The sequence below is a fragment of the Pleurodeles waltl genome, chromosome 3_1, assembly GCF_031143425.1.
Source record: "Pleurodeles waltl isolate 20211129_DDA chromosome 3_1, aPleWal1.hap1.20221129, whole genome shotgun sequence".
NCBI classification, from domain to species: domain Eukaryota; kingdom Metazoa; phylum Chordata; class Amphibia; order Caudata; family Salamandridae; genus Pleurodeles; species Pleurodeles waltl.
Genome location: NC_090440.1, coordinates 1,934,624,362 through 1,934,645,099, shown reverse-complemented (window position 1 = coordinate 1,934,645,099; position 20,738 = coordinate 1,934,624,362). Strand labels below are relative to the sequence as shown.

Here is a 20,738-nt window from a genome sequence, read left to right as displayed (position 1 = left end):
ACTCTAGGGTGGGGTGCTCATCTGGGGGACCTGGAGGTCAAAGGTCTTTGGTCTCCAGTGGAACAGATGTTTCATATAAATCTGTTGGAGTTGCGGGCAATACGTCTGGCTCTCAAGGCCTTCCTCCCTTCCCTTCGCGGTCAGTCGGTTCAGGTCCTGACGGACAATACTACCGCGATGTGGTATATAAACAAACAGGGAGGAGTAGGGTCGTACCTTCTCTGCAGAGAAGCTCTGCGGCTATGGTCCTGGGCAAGGGACCATCGGATTTGCTTGGTAGCAAACCATCTGGCCGGAGTCTTGAACGTGCGTGCGGACAGTCTCAGTCGGCATTTCTCGACCGATCACGAGTGGCGTCTCCATTCGGATCTAGTCCGACAAATCTTCCAGATGTGGGGGTTCCCTCGGATAGATCTTTTTGCCACTCGGGAGAACTCGCACTGCCCGTTGTTCTGCAGCCTCCAGTATCCGGTGCAAGGAACGTTGGGGGATGCGTTTCAGTTCACCTGGTGCGACCAGATACTTTACGCGTTTCCCCCCATACCTTTAATTCCTCGAGTTTTTAGGAAAATTCGCCAAGACTGGGCCCAAGTCATCTTGATAGCTCCGGATTGGCCAAGAAGGGTATGGTATTCGGATCTTCTCCAACTCTCTCTGTGCCCCCTGTTCCGTCTCCCTCTCAGGGCAGACCTCCTCTCGCAGTCGCTGGGGCAGGTTTTACACCCCCACCTCCAGAGCCTGCACATTCATGCCTGGAGATTGAACGGGGCAACCTGAGTTCCTTTTCTCTCCCACCTGAGGTAGTGGATGTTATTTTATCGGCCAGGCGACACTCCACTAAATCTATCTACGCTAGCAGGTGGGCTAAATTTGTGATTTGGTGTGGAGAGAAACAAAGTGATCCCTTACATGCCCACTTATCGGATATCTTGTCTTTTGCGTTGTCCCTAGCACAGAGGGGTTGTGCAGTGGCTACAGTCAAGGGATATTTGTCGGCCCTGTCAGCCTTTCTATGCCTTCCAGACCAGCCTTCTTTATTTAAATCTCCATAGTGCTAAGATTTTTAAAAGGTCTCATTAATAAATTTTCTCCCACTCCTTTCATTATGCCCCAGTGGGATTTGATCCTAGTCTTGACTTTTCTTATGGGCTCGCCGTTTGAGCCGATGCACTCTTGCCCTTTAAGGTTATTGGTTCTGAAGACTGTTTTCCTTTTTGCAATTACTTCAGCAAGAAGAGTGAGTGAGCTGCAGGCTCTATCTGTAAAACCCTTGTATACATCTTTTTATGGGGATAAGGTGGTGTTGAGGACCAAGGCTGCTTTCCTGCCGAAGGTTGTTTCACCCTTTCATATGGCCCAGACAATTACTCTTTCCTCGTTTTATCCTCCACCTCATCCTTCGAAAGAGGAAGAAAGACTGCACCGCTTAGTCCCGAGGAGAGCGCTGAGCTTCTACGTGGACAGAACGAAGGATTTTAGGTTGGAGGATCAGCTCTTCATCGGGTACGTGGGAAAGAGGAGAGGAAGGGCAGTCCACAAGATATCACTCTCCAGGTGGGTCATTCTTTGCATTAAACTGTGTTACTCTCTGGCAAAGAAGGAACCCCCTGATGGAATAAGAGCTCATTCCACCAGAGCTAAGTCAGCCTCTTCGGCCTTGGCTAGGGGTGGTCGACATCTGCAAGGCTGCAACTTGGTCATCCCTCCACACTTTTGCGAAGAATTACTGCTTGGATTCGGAGGTTAGGAGGGATGGCCATTTTGCACGGTCAGTGCTGCAGGATTTCTTGGTTTGACCATTCAGTCACCCTCCACCAAGTGCGGTACTGCTTTGGGACTCTATTCAATAGGTGAGGAATCCACAGGTAGTTGTATCCAACAGAAGAACGAGTTACTTACCTTCGGTAACGACTTTTCTGGTGGATACATTAGCTACCTGTGGATTCCTCACGGTCCCACCCGCCTCCCCGTTGCCTGTCTGGTCTAACCAAGTTATTCTTGGGTGTGCTCCTCTTGGTATTTGAGGGCTTGCAGATATATTGTATATATTTATGTATTTAAAAAAAAAAAAAAAAAAAGATTTTGGAATGATGTTTTTATCTTTTGGTGTTATTAAATATTGTTATATGATTGATTGTTTCAATGGCCTATTCGTCTCAGGAACGTAAAAAATGTTGGTACTGACGTCGGCGAGGACCTCTTATTGCCTGTATGACGTCAGACGGTGTCGCGTGGGCAATTGTGACATCCTCGTCGAAGTGCAGAAGCTAGGAAGAAGTGCTGGCGCAAGGGGAGTATTCAATAGGTGAGGAATCCACAGGTAGCTAATGTATCCACAGAAAAGTCGTTACCGAAGTAAGTAACTCGTTCTTCTCATCCATCATGCCTACTTCTCTTCCATCATCCCTATTTCTCATCCCTTCTTCTCTTCCATCATCCCTATTTCTCATCCATCATTCATCATCCCTACTTCTGATCCATCGTGCCTACTTTTCTTCCATCATCCCTAGTTCTCATCCCTACTTCTCTTCCATCATCTCCACTTCTGATCCATCATACATCAGCCCTACTTCTCATCCATCATTCCTGCTTCTCATTCAACATCCCAACTTCTCTTCTATAATCTCTACTTCTCATCCTGCGCCCCATTCCTACTTCTCATCCATCATACATCATCCCTACTTCTGATCCATCATCCCTACTTCTCATCCATTATCCCTACTTCTCATCCATCACCCCACCTCTCATCTATCATCCTTACTTTTCATTCATCATCCCTACTTCTCATCCATCATGCCTACTTCTCTTCCATCATTCATCATCCCTACTTCTCATCCATCATACATCCTCACTACTTCTCATCCATCATTCCTGCTTCTCATCCATCATTCCTACTTCTTATCAATATTTCTCATCCATTATACCTGTTTCTCATCCATCATCCCTACTGCTCATCCATCATCCCTACTTCTCATCCATCAGACCTACTTCTCATCCATTACCCCTACTTCTCATCCATCATACATCATCCCTACTTCTCATCCATCATCCCTACTTCTCATCCATTACCCCTACTTATCATCCATCACCCCTACCTCTCATCTATCATCCTTACTTTTCATTCATCATCCCTACTTCTCATCCATCATGCCTACTTCTCTTCCATCATCCCTAGTTCTCATCCCTACTTCTCTTCAATCATCCCCACTTCTTATCCATCATACATCCTCACTACTTCTCATCCATCATTCCTGCTTCTCATCCATCATCCCTACTTCTCATCAATATTTCTCATCCAGTATACCCGTTTCTCATCCATCATCCCTACTTCTCATCCATCACCCCTACTTCTCATTCATCATCCCAACTTCTCATCCATCGTGCCTACTTTTCTTCCATCATCCCCAGTTCTCATCCCTACTTCTCTTCCATCATCCCCACTTCTCATCCATCATACATCAGCCCTACTTCTCATCCATCATTCCTGCTTCTCATCCATCATTCATCATCCCTGCTTCTCATCCATCGTGCCTACTTTTCTTCCATCATCCCCAGTTCTCATCCCTACTTGTCTTCCATCATCCCCAATTCTCATCCATCATACATCAGCCCTACTTCTCATCCATCATTCCTGCTTCTCATCCATCATCCCTACTTCTCATCAATATTTCTCATCCATTATACCTGTTTCTTACCCATCATCCCTACTTTTCACCCATCATCCCTACTTCTCATCCCTACTTCTCATCCATTTATCCCTACTTCTCATCTATCATCCCTACTTTTCATACATCATACACCATCCATACTTCTCTTCCATCATCCCTACTTCTCATCCACCATGACTACTTCTCATCATCATGACTACTTCTCTTCCACAATCCCTAGTTCTCATCCCAACTTCTCATCTATCATCCCTACTTCTCATCCATCATACACCATCCCTACTTCTCTTCCATCATCCCTACTTCTCATCCATCATCCTTACTTCTCATCCATCATCCTTATAATTCATCATCCCTACTTCTCATCCATCATGCCTACTTCTCTTCCATCATCCCTAGTTCTCATCCTTACTTTTCTTCCATCATCCCTACTTCTCATCCATTATTCATCATCCCTACTTCTCATCCATCGTGCCTACTTTTCTTCCATCATCCCTAGTTCTCATCCCTACTTCTCTTCCATCATCCCCACTTCTCATCCATCCGGAATGGGTGACTGTGGGGCCCCCATGCACAGCCCCGTCACACATTCCACTGCCCGAATTACGGGCAGTGGAATGCACAACGGGTGCTACACTGCACAGCCACATTGCCGCCGGCTCCATTAGGAGCCGGCATCAATGTAAAAGCCCTTTTCACCGCAGGGCCGGCGGCCAGAAATAATGTTTACACCGCCGGCCCTGCAGTGAACACATAATAGGGCCGGCGGGTCATGATCGCACTGGCGATCTTTCGGCGGGATGAGTACAGCGGTCGGTTTGTCCCTCATTAGGCAAACTCATAATGAGGGATAAAGACTAAAAGAAAAAAAATAATGAACAAAATTAGCTATATATAAACACTGCTAAAAGAATAAGAACCACAATATCACATCAACGTCTGGCAATAGAGAAGAGGGAAATTCAAAATCAATTAAATTTACCACCCACCAGGTGATAGCACAGCCTTTGACGAGGAATGCATGTACCTTGTTAATGACCAAACAACCCAAAGCAACTAAGTGATCCTTCTGAGAACCTGTATTCTTCACTGGGGCATCTCCAGCAATGGTCTGATCCAACATAACCTAAAATCAACACACACAAAATGTTCCATGTTACATCTAATAATCTCTAAAAACGGCCTGCTCTTAGTGAATGAATCTATACCAGTAAACTGGTCTGATCATTTCCTTATTACCTTCACCTTACAATTCTGTCATACCATAACAATGAAAAGAGCAATTAGCTGGTGCAGAGACACCAGGAACTTAAACATCAGTATACTAAGCAACACTACTCAGAAGGAAATAACTCCTATCACTCCTATCACATGCATCAATGAGTTGACCTCCCACAGTCTTGAATGTATTTCTGATCATTTTGATGATGTAGCTCCACTCCAAATCAATAAGAAACTACCCAAACCATCAGTCCCCTGGTTCAAAAAGCCCTTATATGAAAAAAGGAAGGACTTAAGACTTCCAGAGGAGAAATAGAGATCGATGCCATCCACCACTAAACTCACATCTGTAAAATACAAGGTCCATGTACAAAATACATATCTTTTGAGAGAAATCTAACTACTATAGATCCTTCCTGGACCAACTGAAGCAACTCTTTTTTTCTGGCCCAAACTGCTAACAGCCCCTGCACGTCAACTTCCTTCAAAATCTGATGACCCACCATCAAAAGCAGAAGAGTTTCTACAGTATTTCGATTCCAAAGTAAAATCACTTCTACATCAAGACATCCATCCTACCCCACCATTAGTGTACACATCCAAAGACATTTGGCAACTATTTAACATCATTATGAAGGAAGACCTACTAAAAACGATAATGAAAACCAAACCCTCAAACCACTTTGTAGACCCAATCTGGAGCAACATTGTGAAATACCTTTATACCTACATGCTCCCCTACTGGGCAAAATTGATTAATCTCTCTCTCAGCCAAGGAACATTTCCTGACTGCCTCAAAACTGTACAAGTCACCATTTTCGTCAAAAAACCCTCCGCAGATACTGACCTCAACAACTTTCACTTGATGTCCAACCTGCTTTTCCTCACAAAAATCACTGAAAGGTGTGTATCAGAGCAATTCACCCAACACATCAAAGAAAACAACCTCCTGGACAAATGTCAATTCAGTTTCAATCAGGAATACGGCACAGAATCTGCAAAGGTGGCCAATGATGAACTTCGAATCGTATCCTTAGGAAACCTCTGCCTCTTGATTCTTCTCAACCTATCATCATCCTTTGACATAGGTTGGCACAGTCAACAACTACACACGCCTTAACACACTCAATAACTGATTAGCATTGATGGCATGGTCCTTATTTGGTTCAAAGTATTCGTCATGGGCAGTTCACAGAGGATAAAAATTAATGACTGTCTCTCAACACCGATGGCGGTTGAGCAGAGCGGTCACCCAAGGGCCTGTCCTTGTCCTGACCCTATTCAACCTGTACATCAAGTCTTCCTCAAGCAACCAGGGCTCTTGTGTTATCAATATGCTGATGACACTCCTGCATCCAAAGGTCTCCTTGTCAAGCAACATCTTGCACCTGTTCAAGACTGGATGACTTATTCTCACCCAAAACTGAAACCTTCCAAAAGTGAATCACTCCTCATCTCCCTTTCGAAATATAAATTTCTGCGACAATCCTGGATGGACACACTCAACATCCTTATTGTTAACAGTGCAAATCCCTAGGAGTCATCCTTGACAAAAAGCTCAACATACATTCTCAAATTAGCAACATCGCCAGAAATGTGCACTATCAACTATGTCTTCTCTGGGGAATGCACTGCTACATACAGAGAAAGATCTGAAATCAATTGCTCATACACTCACCCCTCCCCCTCTAGAATTGACTGCTGTAACTCTCTCTTGACTGGTATAACCAAAAACCCATCTTACCCCCTGAAATCAATCCTACACTTGTCAGCATGCTTCGCCTACGGGGCTAAATGGAATGACCACATCACACCTATGCTGTTCACTCTCCCCTGGTTGCCCTTTGAAGCCAGTGCTATATATAAGATGGCTTGCATCACCCATAAGGCCTTACATACACACACACACACACACACACACACTCATTACCTGGCAGATAAACTCAAGATATCAGGAGGTTCAAGTCTGTCAAGAAACACCAAAGCATTGCTACCTTTAAAGCCTGACCTTTAAAAAGGAATACCTTATGGCACAATCCTACTCGGGTAGAACTCACTACCTCCAAACCTATGCACTACACCTTCATTGCAGACCTTCAAAACAGCACTTAAAGCCCTCCTCCTTAAACAGTATTTTAGCTATGTCACTGCAACTAATGTTTTCCAGAGAGAAAATGTTCACTCACTTCTTTGTACAAAAACTATACTACCCCCATTTCATTAAGCTCTTACCACGTTTTCCCTGCTGTATATACCTTTGTACAATTTGGTTTTCTGTAACGACTCACCATTTCGTAATTCTTGGCCTTAGGTAACTATTTTTTGTGATATGTGGTAATCTTGACCCCATTGTAACTATCTGTAACTATCAACGTAACAATGTATGTCTACTGAGAAACCCTCTAGGACCTTTGGGTAATGTCTGTGCTACATAAAAATGCATAAATAAATTTTTTCAATGAATATATAGAGAACCAAAAAATCACCCTATTGGGGAACACCCCTGGATTTGTAAACTTCTCAAGGGTATTAGACTCTCTAGGCCTCCTCAACCCAGATACGCAGAACTATGGGATGTCAACACAGTTCTTAATCTGTTAACCTCTTGGCAGGATAATCACCTTCTGTCGAGAAAGGAATTGTCCGCCAAATTAGCCATACTTTTGTGCCTCATCTCATGTAAGCGGGTATCAGATATCAGAGCTCTGGATGTTTCATCTCGAATCTTTACCCCAGAGGGAGTCACTTTTACTATCTCACGGAGAACGAAGAATCTTACCAGGTCAGTATCCTACCCAGCTTTCCCTGATTCACCAAAATTATGCGTCGTTAGATGTCTTAAAGTGTATGAAGAAGTGACCGTGAATCTTAGGCCTGCAGGAGAAAATCAATTATTGATTTCTTTAAAGAAACCATTTAAGGCGGTTTCTTCTCCTTCCATTGCCAGATGGGTCAGATGGATCCTGTCTGAGGCAGGTATTAATATTCAGGTGTTTGGCGCCCATTCGACTCGAGGAGCCATGGCTTCAAAGGCTGTACAGGTGGGTGGTAGATTAGAAGACATTATGCATGCGGCTGATTGGTCTTCTGAATCTACTTTTAAACGTTTTTACTTTAAACCAATTCATGATGCAGCCTCTCTGGTGGTGAGTAAGCTTTGAACCTGCATAATCCTCGCCTCCGGTCCTGATATAGAATACGAAATTTCCTAGCTATCGTGAAGGAAAGTTTCAATTCTATTAAGGACACGGAGGCGAGGATTATCCCACCCACATACTACTCACGAGTCTGTTCCCACCCGATCTGGTCTTCGTACTGAGGTGGTATATATCTTTGCAAAAAATGTTTACTTTCATTAAAGGGAATTGATAACTATTATGCTTGTACTTTGGCATTACAGTTTCAGAACGTGTATGTTTCCATTCTTTCATAACTACGCATTGTGACATTATTTATTAGTATAGCCCCTAATATCATCATCTTTTGTAGGTTCCGAGGCTACAACCAATTGATTCTACCAGGATTCTTTCCGCAGTGAAGTCGAGGACGGTTGACGCACCTGGGAATATTTATATGGACGTGATTGGAGGGTCCTCATTGGATGCTGGTTACCATGGCGGCGGCTTCATGGAACTTGTAGTTTTTCTGTTCATATTGTGTTTAACTTTGAACTTGCTAATTAATAAAAAGTGAAGAAAGATCTGCATAATCCTCGCCTCCGGTCCTGATATAGAATTGTGAGTTTTCAGTCACAAACTCAAAAATTAGCCAGGCCAACTGAGCTGTTCATCTTCTTAAAGTTGTTAGAGTTGAACTCTGAGCTGAGTGAGGAACTAGATGGGTACTTTGCATACTCTGTACAAGCCATTAAAGAAGGCAAAATCAGACGAAAGAAGGACTAACTACAGGAAAGTAGTAACAGCCATAATAACAACATTCAACATCTAAGGATCAGTAACAGCTCATGTGATTTAGACTTATTCAACATCTATCTCCCATCTGGGAATCTGAACACAGTTTTGACAACTCTAAGCATATTAGGCAATTTTATCAATAATGCCTGAAGTGGAATATCAGATCACTCATCTACACAGAGAAACGCCAGGCCCTTATATTATACTTCTGTGTGGAGACTTCAATCCAAATCAGATGCGTCAATGGCATACCTATATGTGTGTGTAAGGTGGAGGTAAGGCAAGGCCTGCCCAAATTTTTTATTAACTCTTTAGGGTTCACCAGACGAGATGGGAAACTTAATGCCTTCTTAATGTCTAACCATTCTTATTTCCTTAACGGTGGTACACCTATGTACTGCTCAGAACAGCCTACTAATTGAAAGAGCTTAATTGATTACTTTTTCATCAACCCAAGGTCCTGGTATCTGGCTGCTAACATGCAAGTCACAAGAAGGCAACCCAATAATATATATTTTTTTAAAGATCTTTCTTCTCCCATATGATTGACAGAAAAGTCTCCTGCCTAACGGACTCTGAAAACATGTTTGTTAGACCAAACGGGAAAAATATTTCCTGGAATACTACTTCCCCAAAACAGCTTTGTCTACGAGCGGCATGTAATCAATGGTCACAATCATATAAGTAATTACTAGACCTAAAGAAAACACCAAATATTAGAAGTCGTCCAGAAACTAGAATTATTGTTCTGTTTAACACGCACTTCGGGCAAACACTCAACAAAGGCTAATAATGGTTCTGTGCTCTTCTTCATGAAACTCAACATTGAATGGTTTGATTTGGAATGTGCAAAACTCAAGCAGGCCCTAGCAATTGCTCTAAAAATAGGTACCACTCAGAAGATGGGGAAGCACATTTAAAGTCACTGAGGCAGTACTTCAAACATCTCATCAAATACAAGAAAAGGCATCTTGACTTAGAAGCTTTGGCGATCCTTGATCAAACAATAAAAGATAACATTAACAGAAGCTTTTAGCAACTGGTTAGCTGGGGTTGTGAGGGTCCAGCACGAAATCTGGAAACAGCTATCACCCTACTGCATGGGTTAAGCACTTTGCAGCAACGTATGAAATTATCAGCAAATTTATTTTTTGGAGGGAGCCAGCAAGATCAACGGGAAACCATTACTCACCCGACTGGAAGCTTAGGCTGAAGAGAATAGGATTCTATTGCCTTTATAAGCTGGCTATATAAAAGCGCACGGCACAGTTGACCAAGCCAAGAGGTTGCATAATATATGCCTACATACAGAACACAACCTTGTTCATGACTTTCATCGAGCTGAAAACTGCTTTTGACCTGGTCAACAGACACATCCTATGGCAGAAGTCACAACCTTGGCTCACCTGATAAGTTTGTGACTGCTTTAAAACAACTGCATAATGGTTAAAAAAAATCTGCAGTCAGATATGGCCCCAAAGGAGAAACCACGTCCAGTTTTTAAATATTATCTTAAGAGAAGGGTGTGGCATTATGTCATTTTTGTTTAATCTTTTTATCAATTATGTTGACAAAATATTTTTTCATTTTATTTGGATTTTCCATACATTAGGGGACATAAAATAATAATTCTGTTATTTGCGGAGGATACTGTCCTTCTGTACTGCACTGAATTATTAATGCACAAGCTGCTTAAAGGATTCGAGAACTGTTGTATATATAAAAGAACCTTGCAATTCATACATTAAAAACGAAATTCTTGATCCTAAACTCACGAGGAAACCTGAAGAACACATTCAAAATCTTTGGCAAGGCACGAAGCAGAGTCGATTATTATGACTATCTAGGTATCAGGTTCAACTAGAAGCTGTCGTGGACCAAGCAGTATTAAAAAGTGAAGTCATCTTGAGCCAGTATGCCTATTTGGTGCTAAGAATCTCCAATAAGTGCGGCCACAGACTAACTGGACCTTCCTTACAAGTCTATCAAATGAATGTTGTGGGTTTCAAAAAGATGACTGGTCTAAGGAAGGCTGAATACAGATTTTAACGTAGCCCACTACGTAGACCCAGGATCTCTATGGCGGCGCTAAAGATGGACTTGGTCTTAAAGACTATCGAAACAAAGCTAGCACTTAAACCAATCCTGTACTGGGTACGAATTTGGACAAACCCAGAGATGGCTGTCTACCAAAAAGCCATGTGTGAAGTTTGGACCATCAGTAGTTCAAAAAGTTGCCCTGGTTCAGTCACATTGCAAGTACTCTATCAGCATTAGGTTGTGCTGAATTCGGGGCTAATCCCAAGATAATGACCCCTCAAGCGTGCAACTAATGAACAAATATTGGACCTGCATGAAAGCAAAGCAGGAGGTGAACTCATGAATCCATTCCAGGATAATAAACTTATTGCCCAGTTTGAACAGTGTATGGACTGGCTATTTCCAGAACTGAAAAGGTTGGTGTACGTAAGGTTTAGGCTAGCTACATTGCCGGTCAAGACCTTTACCAAAAAGTGGACCAAGGAAGCTGTGAGCTCAGCCTGCCTGTAATGGCAATAAAAGTGGAGACAAAACTATAATGCACTTTATGCTACTTTGCACTAAGTCCTTGCAAGCAAGGAGGCTGTATTTACAACCGCTTTTTAACAGATACAATATAAGACATTGCAAGGCTCTTCTGCCCTTATACCTCCGATCTGACTCTGATACATTTTATATCCTGGTGACTTCTTATATTTACACCACCTGGAAAGTTATCAGAATTACATGAACCTGGGTGTCTCCTGTTTTAGGTCACGGGAGTTTCAATTGCTCTCTTAGGTACCACACAACTTTAAGCAGAGGGAGTCGAACAAGCAGTTCGGGCAATGAAGAGCTCACAATATTTACCTGAGGAGGGATAGAACTTTTTAGCACTTGATAAATTGCACTTCTTGTCAACTTATTTGCACATTTATATTACTATATTGGTAGATGACATAGGAGGAATTTGACATAGCAACTGAGTAGCTTCTAAAGGTCATCACTTATAAATTATGATAGAAGAAATTTACATTTGCGAATTTGCACATTGCAACATCAACCAGCAGTTCAGAGACCATGAGCGAGAAGTACCTGCCCCTGAAATTAAACTGCATCTAGCCTTGCGTGGGCAATATTTGCCAAGTATTTTTAACATGTGATAGCTGTAGGAGGCTGGCCTGGATTGTAGTGTGTACCAGAGGTACTTACACCTTGTGCCAGGTCTAGTTATCCCTTATTAGTGTAGAAGAGGTGTTTCTAGCAGCTTAGGCTGATAGAAGGTAGCTATGGCAAAGCAGCTTAGGCTGAACTAGGAGACATGTAAAGCTCCTACTATACCACTGGTGTCATATGCACAATATCATAAGAAAACACAATACACAGATATACTAAAAATAAAGGTACTTTATTTTTATGACAATATGCCAAAAGTGTCTCAGTGAGTACCCTCAGTATGAGGATGAGAAATATACACAAGATATATGTACAAAATACCAAAATTATGCAGTCATAGCAAAAGGAAGTAATGCAAGCAATGTAAAGTTACAGTAGATTGCAAAAGGAGCACATAGGTATAGGGGCAACACAAACCATATACTCTAAAAGTGGAATGCGAACCACGAATGGACCCCAAACCTATGTGAGCTTGTACAGGGTCGCTGGGACTGTAAGAAAACAGTGAGGGTTAGAAAAATAGCCCACCCCAAGACCCTGTAAGGTAGGTGTAAAGTGCACCTACAACCCCCAGAGAGCACAGAAGTTGTGATATGGGGATTCTGCAAGGAAAACCAACACCAGCAATGCAACAACAGTGGATTTCCGGACCTGAGTACCTGTAAGACAAGGGGACCAAGTCCAAGAGTCGCGACAGTGTCGAGGGTGGGCAGGAGCCCAGGAAATGCCAGCTGAGGGTGCAAGGAAGCTGCCACCGGATGGAAGAAGCTTGGTGTTTTGCAAGAACGAAGAGGACTAGGAACTTCCCCTTTGGAGGATGGATGTCCCACGTCGTGAAGAAGCTTGCAGAGGTGTTCCCACGCAGAAAGACCGCAAACAAGCCTTGCTAGCTGCAAGGGTCGCGGTTAGGGTTTTTGGATGCTGCTGTGGCCCAGGAGGGACCAGGATGTCACCACTTGGATGAGGAGACAGAGGGGGCGCCCAGCAAGTCAGGGAGCCCTCACAGAAGCAGGCAGCGCCCGTAGAACTACCTGAACAGGCACTTGGAAGAAGAGTGAACCGGAGTCCATGCGAAGTCACAAAAGGGAGTCCCACGACGCCGGAGGACAACTCAGAAGGTTGTGCACTGCAGGTTAGAGTGTCGGGGACCCAGGCTTGGCTGTGCACGAAGGAAATCCTGGAAGAGTGCACAGGAGCCGGAGCAGCTGCAAATCACGCGGTACCCAACAATGCAGTCTAGCGTGGGGATGCAAGGACTTACCTCCACCAAACTTGGACTGAAGAGTCACTGGACTGTGGGAGTCACTTGGACAGAGTTGCTGAGTTCCAGGGACCACGCTCGTCGTGCTGAGAGGGGACCCAGAGGACCGGTGATGCAGTCTTTTGTTGCCTGCGGTTGCAGGCGGAAGATTCTGTCGACCCACGGGAGATTTCTTCAGAGCTCCTGGTGCAAGAAGGAGGCAGGCTACCCCCATAGCATGCACCACCAGGAAACAGGCAAGAAAGCCGGCAGGATGAAGCGATACAAGGTTGCTAGTAGTCGTCTGGCTACTTTGTTGCGGTTTTGCAGGCGTCCTGAGCAGTCAGTGGTCGATCCTTTGGCAGAAGGTGAAGAGGGAGATGCAGAGGAACTCTGGTGAGCTCTTGCATTCGTTATCTGAAAAATTCCCCAAAGCAGAGACCCTAAATAGCCAGAAAAGGAGGTTTGGCTACCTAGGAAGGAGGATTGGCTACTAAGAGAGGTAAAAGCCTATCAGAAGGAGTCTCTGGCGTCACCTGCTGGCACTGGCCACTCAGAGCAGTCCAGTGTGCCAGCAACACCTCTAAATCCAAGATGGCAGAGGTCTGGGGCACACTGGAGGAGCTCTGGGCACCTCCCCTGGGAGGTGCAGGTCAGAGGAGTGGTCACTCCCCTTTCCTTTGTCCAGTTTCGCGCCAGAGCAGGGCTGGGGGATCCCTGAACCAGTGTGGACTGGCTTATGCAGAGTTGGGCACCATCTGTGCCCATCAAAGCATTTCCAGAGGCTGGGGGAGGTTACTCCTCCCCAGCCTTCACACCTATTTCCAAAGGGAGAGGGTGTTACACCCCCTCTCAGAGGAAGTCCTTTGTTCTGCCTTCCTGTGCCAGGACTGCCTGGACCCTAGGGGGGCAGAAACCTGTCTGAGGGGTTGGCAGCAGCAGCAGCTGCAGTGGAAATCCCGGAAAGGCAGTTTGGCAGTACCCGGGTTCTGTGCTAGAGACCCGGGGATCATGGAATTGTCTCCCCACTGCCAGAATGGCATTGGGGTGACAATTCCATGATCTTAGACATGTTACATGGACATGTTCGGAGTTACCATTGTGACGCTATACATAGGTAGTGACCTATGTATAGTGCACACGTGTAATGGTGTCCCCACACTCACAAAGTCCGGGGAATTTGCCCTGAACGATGTGGGGGCACCTTGGCTAGTGCCAGGGTGCCCACACACTAAGTAACTTTGCACCCAACCTTCACCAGGTGAAGGTTAGACATATAGGTGACTTATAAGTTACTTAAGTGCAGTGGTAAATGGCTGTGAAATAACGTGGACGTTATTTCACTCAGGCTGCACTGGCAGGCCTGTGTAAGAATTGTCTGATCTCCCTATGGGTGGCAAAAGAAATGCTGCAGCCCATAGGGATCTCCTGGAACCCCAATACCCTGGGAACCTCAGTACCATATACTAGGGAATTATATGGGTGTACCAGTATGCCAATGTAAATTGGTGAAATTGGTCACTAGCCTGTTAGTGACAAATCTGGAAAGCAGAGAGAGCATAACCACTGAGGTTCTGGTTAGCAGAGCCTCAGTGAGACTGTCATCACACAGGGAACACATACCGGGCACATACTTATGAGCACTGGGGCCCTGCCTGGCAGGGTCCCAGTGACACATAGACTAAAACAACATATATACAGTGAAATATGGGGGTAATATGCCAGGCAAGATGGTACTTTCCTACAATAGCAGCTTATCATAATACCGTATTTGCACTGCACTATTTAATAACGTGTATTTTATGTCAGTTCAATCATTCATTCTGGCGCTCACTTGCATATTTTGAATCGAGTGGATTTATTGCCCTCGTTCACAAGCTCGGTCTTATTTGTCTGCTCATGAATTGCATATTTGCACCTTTTTAAATGCCCTTCATGCCAATTCCGTGTTAGTTTACTATTTTAGCTAGGGCTGCTGGCCAACTGACGTAAAAGCTAAATTGCCATAGCAAACCAACAGCTTAGCCGAGGTAGCAATAATTTAGACTGATAAATGGCTGAGCATGTATTCCGAGATGATCTGCTAAAACACATATGGTCGGCTGAAAATTTAAATGTTGCCTCAACATATGCTTTATTGCATGGCCTGCAATTATCTGTCTGCATAGGAACTGCCTATTTATGTGAGGCAGGGATCGAACTCACTCTCTTTTCCATGTTATGCCTTTTATGTTACCTCTGTGTTAGCCCAATGTTCTGGTTAGTGGTGTTGGCTATCCGATGAAAGCTCTAAAATACGAAAGCAAGCTGCTAGCCTGGTGGGAAAAGAAACAGAAGTAACTGTACAGACCAGTTTGCCTGAGTGCACAAACTAATCCTGAAAAACAAAAATACCAAAAACATTGGACTAACAAATAACCCCGAGTTCAGAAGCTGCATGCTGCCCAGCGTAAAACACTCAACGCATCTTCAGGGGTAGTAAATGCTATATGCATTCAAATACAATTATCGCATCAGCATGTCGGCTTTAAACCACTTTGTGGCGCCTCTCCCTAAATTGACAATACATAGATTTTATACACACACGAGGTATTAAGCTGATAGGCAGAAAAATCACGCCTGTTGCAAAGAATGTGTTAGGAGTTGGAATCTTGATGACAACACCATTACAGCTGTTATCTCTATGTCTTTACCTCAGTCATTCGCACCATACTTTGAAAAATATATACTCTGTAATTTATACGTACTGTAACTTCAAAGTCCCATTCTTCAACAATTTGTACTTTCCTTCTAAGGTGCCGTCTCGGCAGATGCACATAGGTACAGCCATGTCACAAAACGTCCAACAGTTGAAAATAAAATAAATCTTAAAGAGCCTAACCGCCCCGTAAGAACATTACCACCGATACATGCCGCAATCCCTCCCTAACACAGACGTTATTTCTTGTATATATCATTCCCCGAAAAGCATTGCCTAAGATACAGAACATCTTTCACCCCTGCTTACTTATTATCTGACATACATAACTATCCCTTCAAAAGAGGACATACGAAGATCGAACTCAGAATCAACAACCTTTCCTTCGTCTAATGTTTACAACAGACACCAAAGAGCAGGGAGGGATCAGGGTGTTATCAGATATAGGGAGCCCTAGCGCAGAACCGAGCATCTTTCAACTTGATGTTAATGATCCCGATCCAAATAGCTTAGAGTATACAGCCCCCGATTGGCTCAGTCACCCGCCCGTCACGTTTAACGCTCCTCACCCGAAAGCCCCGCGGCCCACTACACGGATCCGCTCGTACTTCTCCATCTCTAGAAGAAACTTCCACCGTCTCCCTGGTAACGCTTCCGGCTATACCGATCGCCATCATAGACACAAAAGACAGACTACAGATGAAGATGGGCGAGGGGCATGGCCAGAGAAGAGAGACTTGCTTTATAGTAGTATTCATATAAACAGAAACCGTGCACTAATCTGGAAACGATCGAAAGATGCCATACGGATATAAAACCAGCAACGGTACCAATAATCGTGGAAGAGCAACAAGCACTAACGAAATAAGTAGATCTGACTTTTATTTAAGGCATGGCATGGAGAAAAGCTTTTATTTTTTAGGCCACAGCCTACCAGACAGCACAGCTGTCTGCCTATGCTAAAGACATATTGGGGACTTTCAGGAAGTTGATCTAGGAATGCATTCTGCCCATTGCTTGCTTTTGGCTTTGTGGATTGTAAACACATTTTCTTGCTTTCCATTTGCTGGCTTTATTTGCTTTAGGCTGTTCAGGTTAAATTCGACCCTCTCCTTGCCTAAACCGTATTTACGATATTCTTTCACAAACTCTTTTTCTGTAAACAGGCCTTTAAATCTTGTTCTTATCTCATCATGGTTGCTGTGCGTTCAAAGACTAAGGTCAAATGTCAGGCTCTGTCTTATCCTTCTTGTGCTCCCTTTCTGTAAACAGGCCTATAAATCTTGTTCTTATCTCGTCATATTTGCTGTGATTTCGAAGACCGAGATAAAATGTTAGCGCTCTCTTCCGGGGGTGCTTGTTTTTTCTTCTCCCCGCCTCCCCTCATGTTGCTGTTGATTCTTATTTATTTTCTACTTGCTTCCCCGGTCAGTGTTGCTTTCTCAGCATTGTTTATTGTCATCCCCTTGCACCCACTACCAGCCTCCCATAATTACTTTAAATGAGATATAAATTATGTAATCCATTAAGTAGGAAACAAATATTTTATACAGTGCAACTAAACAGCAACAAGTGTTAGGCGTGCTAGTGCTAACAGCCACCGTTTAGCTTTTAGAAGCTTTCTTTTAGCTGTTTCAAACCTTAATTTGCCTCTGCTTCAATATAAGTCAATGGGCACATAAATTTCCCCAATTTGTTTTTAAGTCTCCCACTTTCCAGTTTTATAATGTTGCCATGTATGCTATTCTGTGTTCCCACACGTGTTCCGATAAAAATGGCACCCCACTTTTGTAGCTGGGCCTTCGGTCTGTGACACAAAATGCGCCTAAAGCAACCTTGAAACATCACATTTCACCCAGCAAAATAAATGTTTGTCTTTACAATGTGGGTAGCTGCGGATTTTCCCCTCAGCCCAGCTGCCACCCAGGGCAACTACCATAGCCAAAAATTTCAGAAAAAGTTACACCAGAGAAGTCCTTGATGGTGTGACTTGCGTGCTTCTCATAAAGTTTTGTTTCCCAGAAGCACCTACAAACTTCTCACTAAAAAGACACGTTCCCGTGAGGGAAAGTTCCAGAATCTGTAGGGATCCACAAATTCCCTACCATGCAGCATTTTCATATGTCTCCGGATACAAACGTTACCCCCACTAGTTTTTGTGGGCCTACCGCCAGTGACAGAAAAGGGCCAAAAACTCAACATGGACAGTTCACATTTTAGCACTCAAACCAACTGACTTTTTTGCTATTGATTTTGGGCCCTATCTCCACTGGCACCCAAGGAAATCTACTAAATCGCAACATTTCTGAAAAACAAGACACCCAGAGCAGCCATGGTGATGTGACATATGTGTTTTTTTACACAGAAGTCCTTGCAGCCTTCAAACGTTGGCTATAAACACACATTTTCCTCATATTTCTGTGAGGGAAAGTTCTGGAATCTGAAGGGATTCACAAACTACCTGCCCCCCTAGTATTCCTGCATGTCTTCCAATAAAAACGGTAGCCCACTTGTGTAGGTGGGCTTAGCACCCACAACAGGAAAGGATTAGTGGATTTTGGGCCTGGGCTCGGCCGGCATCTAGTGTAACGTACCATACACGGACATTTCTGAAAACTAGGCACCCAGGGAGGCCAGGGTGGTGTCACTTGTATTGATCTCAGGAGGTTTTTTTTTTTACCTGCAACAACTTGTAAACCTCAACCTGTGGTAAAAAAAAAAATGCATTTTTGTGAGGGAAAGTTCTAAAATCTGCAGGGATCCTCAAAGGTTCTACCATCAAGTTTTTTTACGTCTCAATGGTACCCAACTTGTGTGAGTGGGCCTAGCTAACGTGATTGGAAAGGACCCAAAACTCAGCCAGCATGGACAGATCAAATTTTTCCATTCAAAACCAACCTTTTGTGCACTGTGGGTATCTGTGGATTGGGGCCCTAGCTCCATCGGCATCCAAGGAATCCTGCCAAACCCAGATATTTCTGAAAACTAGAAACTGGGGGAGTGCAGGGTAGAGTGGCTTGCGTGGATCTCCTGGGGTATTTCCTACTATGATCACCTGATGCTTTGCAGGGAAAGAGAGCTATTGTTGGAAATCTGAGTAGCTAAGCTTTCCTTTGTGGTACTGTCTCCAGGGAAAGCAGAGAACATGCTGTTTTGGCCCCATTGTGCTCTCAGGGAAGCCAGGAAGTGGTTTCCTGGATGCCAGCCTGCCAATGACATAATCTTGTCACTGCTGTGATTAAATCATAGTCAGGAGAGATACATCAGTATGGGCCAGAGCAGGAGATGTAGAGGGGGAACTGGACAAAGAGGAGGGCACAGGCATAAGGCGGGGCAGCACACAACAGCTACTGCTCCAGTGGTCGATCTGTGGATGTGACCACTATGTCTATAATGCTGGACTGGGAGCACCACAGAGGTAGAAGTCATGTCCATCGCGCCCAAGGAGTTAAATGCTTATTGCATACATTTTCCAAAAATTAAATGAACATGCTTAGGAAAAGCCAATAGATTTGGCATTTGGTGCCATCCATTTGTACTTGTTAATGCTTGTTTTATTGTCTCATGGTTTTGCAAAACTTTATTGTTGAAGCAGGTGCTGGACCTGTGTCAATTTAAAAAAAATGATGGCTAAAAGTAATTTTGGGCTCAAAAAGTACACATTGCCAAAGTAGTCCCTGGCACTGGAAGGAGCTACTTTGTCTGTGGATGTGCTCCTTGTGAAAGGGAAGAATGCTGTGACTCGGTAAAGTTAGTCTGTGGCTAAAGCACTGCCCCATGCTGTACTGTAATTGTGTTGTAATTGCATTTATATGGCGCTTACTACCTCGATGAGAAATAAAGCACTTTACTGCAGGTAGCCCACTTCTCCAGAAGCAAAGGTTAGTAGTTAATCTAGTGGTTATTGTTGGTTATCAGGATTGTATTCAGAAACGGGGTCCAGATTTTTCATGCATTGACTCCATTTTATTTGTGGTAGATTAAATTAATAGGAATTAAATGTGATCTTTTGGGCAGGCGGTTAATGTGGGTTCATGCAGATGGTTCATGAGATTATTAGATTAGCTATGGGCGATTAGGTTAGGATAGGTTAGATCTTTAAATTGCAGGGATATGCCTTTCAGAGGAGAGGTTGTGATCTTTAAAATGAGGTATGTGCAACTTGCATAAATACAATAATAGTGATTAAGGCAAAAATGCATGTGACTTAGAGTAGGCTGTGCTTAGAGAGATGAGGCATGCAGAGAATGGAAGTAAGGTGAGGGTCATTCGAAAGAAAAAAGGACGCAGCAGTTGGAAGTCTTAAATTAAAACCAGTTTTTCATGCAGTGTTTTAGATATATAGAGACTTTCGTTTGAGATAGCATAAAAACTGTAGAAATAAATGCCTTAATGTGCATTGTGAGATAATGCTGGATTAGTTACTTTTGATAGGCATATATGCCAAAATTTGGGAACAGATTAGATGGAGATTTATAAAAAAAGAAAACAGTTCACTTTCATTTGTCCACAATCTTACACTGAAAGAGTAGAAAGAGGACCGAGAAAATGACTGGGAAGCAGACTGGGACTAGGAGAAGGGGTAACAATAGGACTAGGAAGAGGATAGGAAAAGGGATGGATAGAAAGAGTAGCAGAAAGAGGACTGAGAAAAGCACCAGCAGAGCTCCTGATTTTCCCAGGTCCACGTGTGTGCAGATTATCATGGCCAGGTTTTTGCCTTGCATTCTAGGATTTGTAGGCCCTATTATATAATGCATCAACAGAACTACTAGTTAATTTATGTGAAATACATTTGTGGAGCA

At 43.7% G+C, this 20,738-nt stretch overlaps 1 protein-coding gene across 1 annotated transcript in view; it reads right to left on the bottom strand.

Annotated features, from left to right (window-relative positions):
* Positions 1–16,616, bottom strand: part of NEK8 (NIMA related kinase 8) — a 154,539-nt gene extending 137,923 nt beyond the window's left edge. Inside the window, exon 1 of the mRNA XM_069226202.1 lies at positions 16,503–16,616. Coding sequence (XP_069082303.1) covers positions 16,503–16,549 — 47 coding nt within the window. The 5' untranslated portion in view covers positions 16,550–16,616. The remainder of the gene's footprint in view (positions 1–16,502) is intronic.
* Between the last annotated feature and the right edge of the window lie 4,122 nt (positions 16,617–20,738).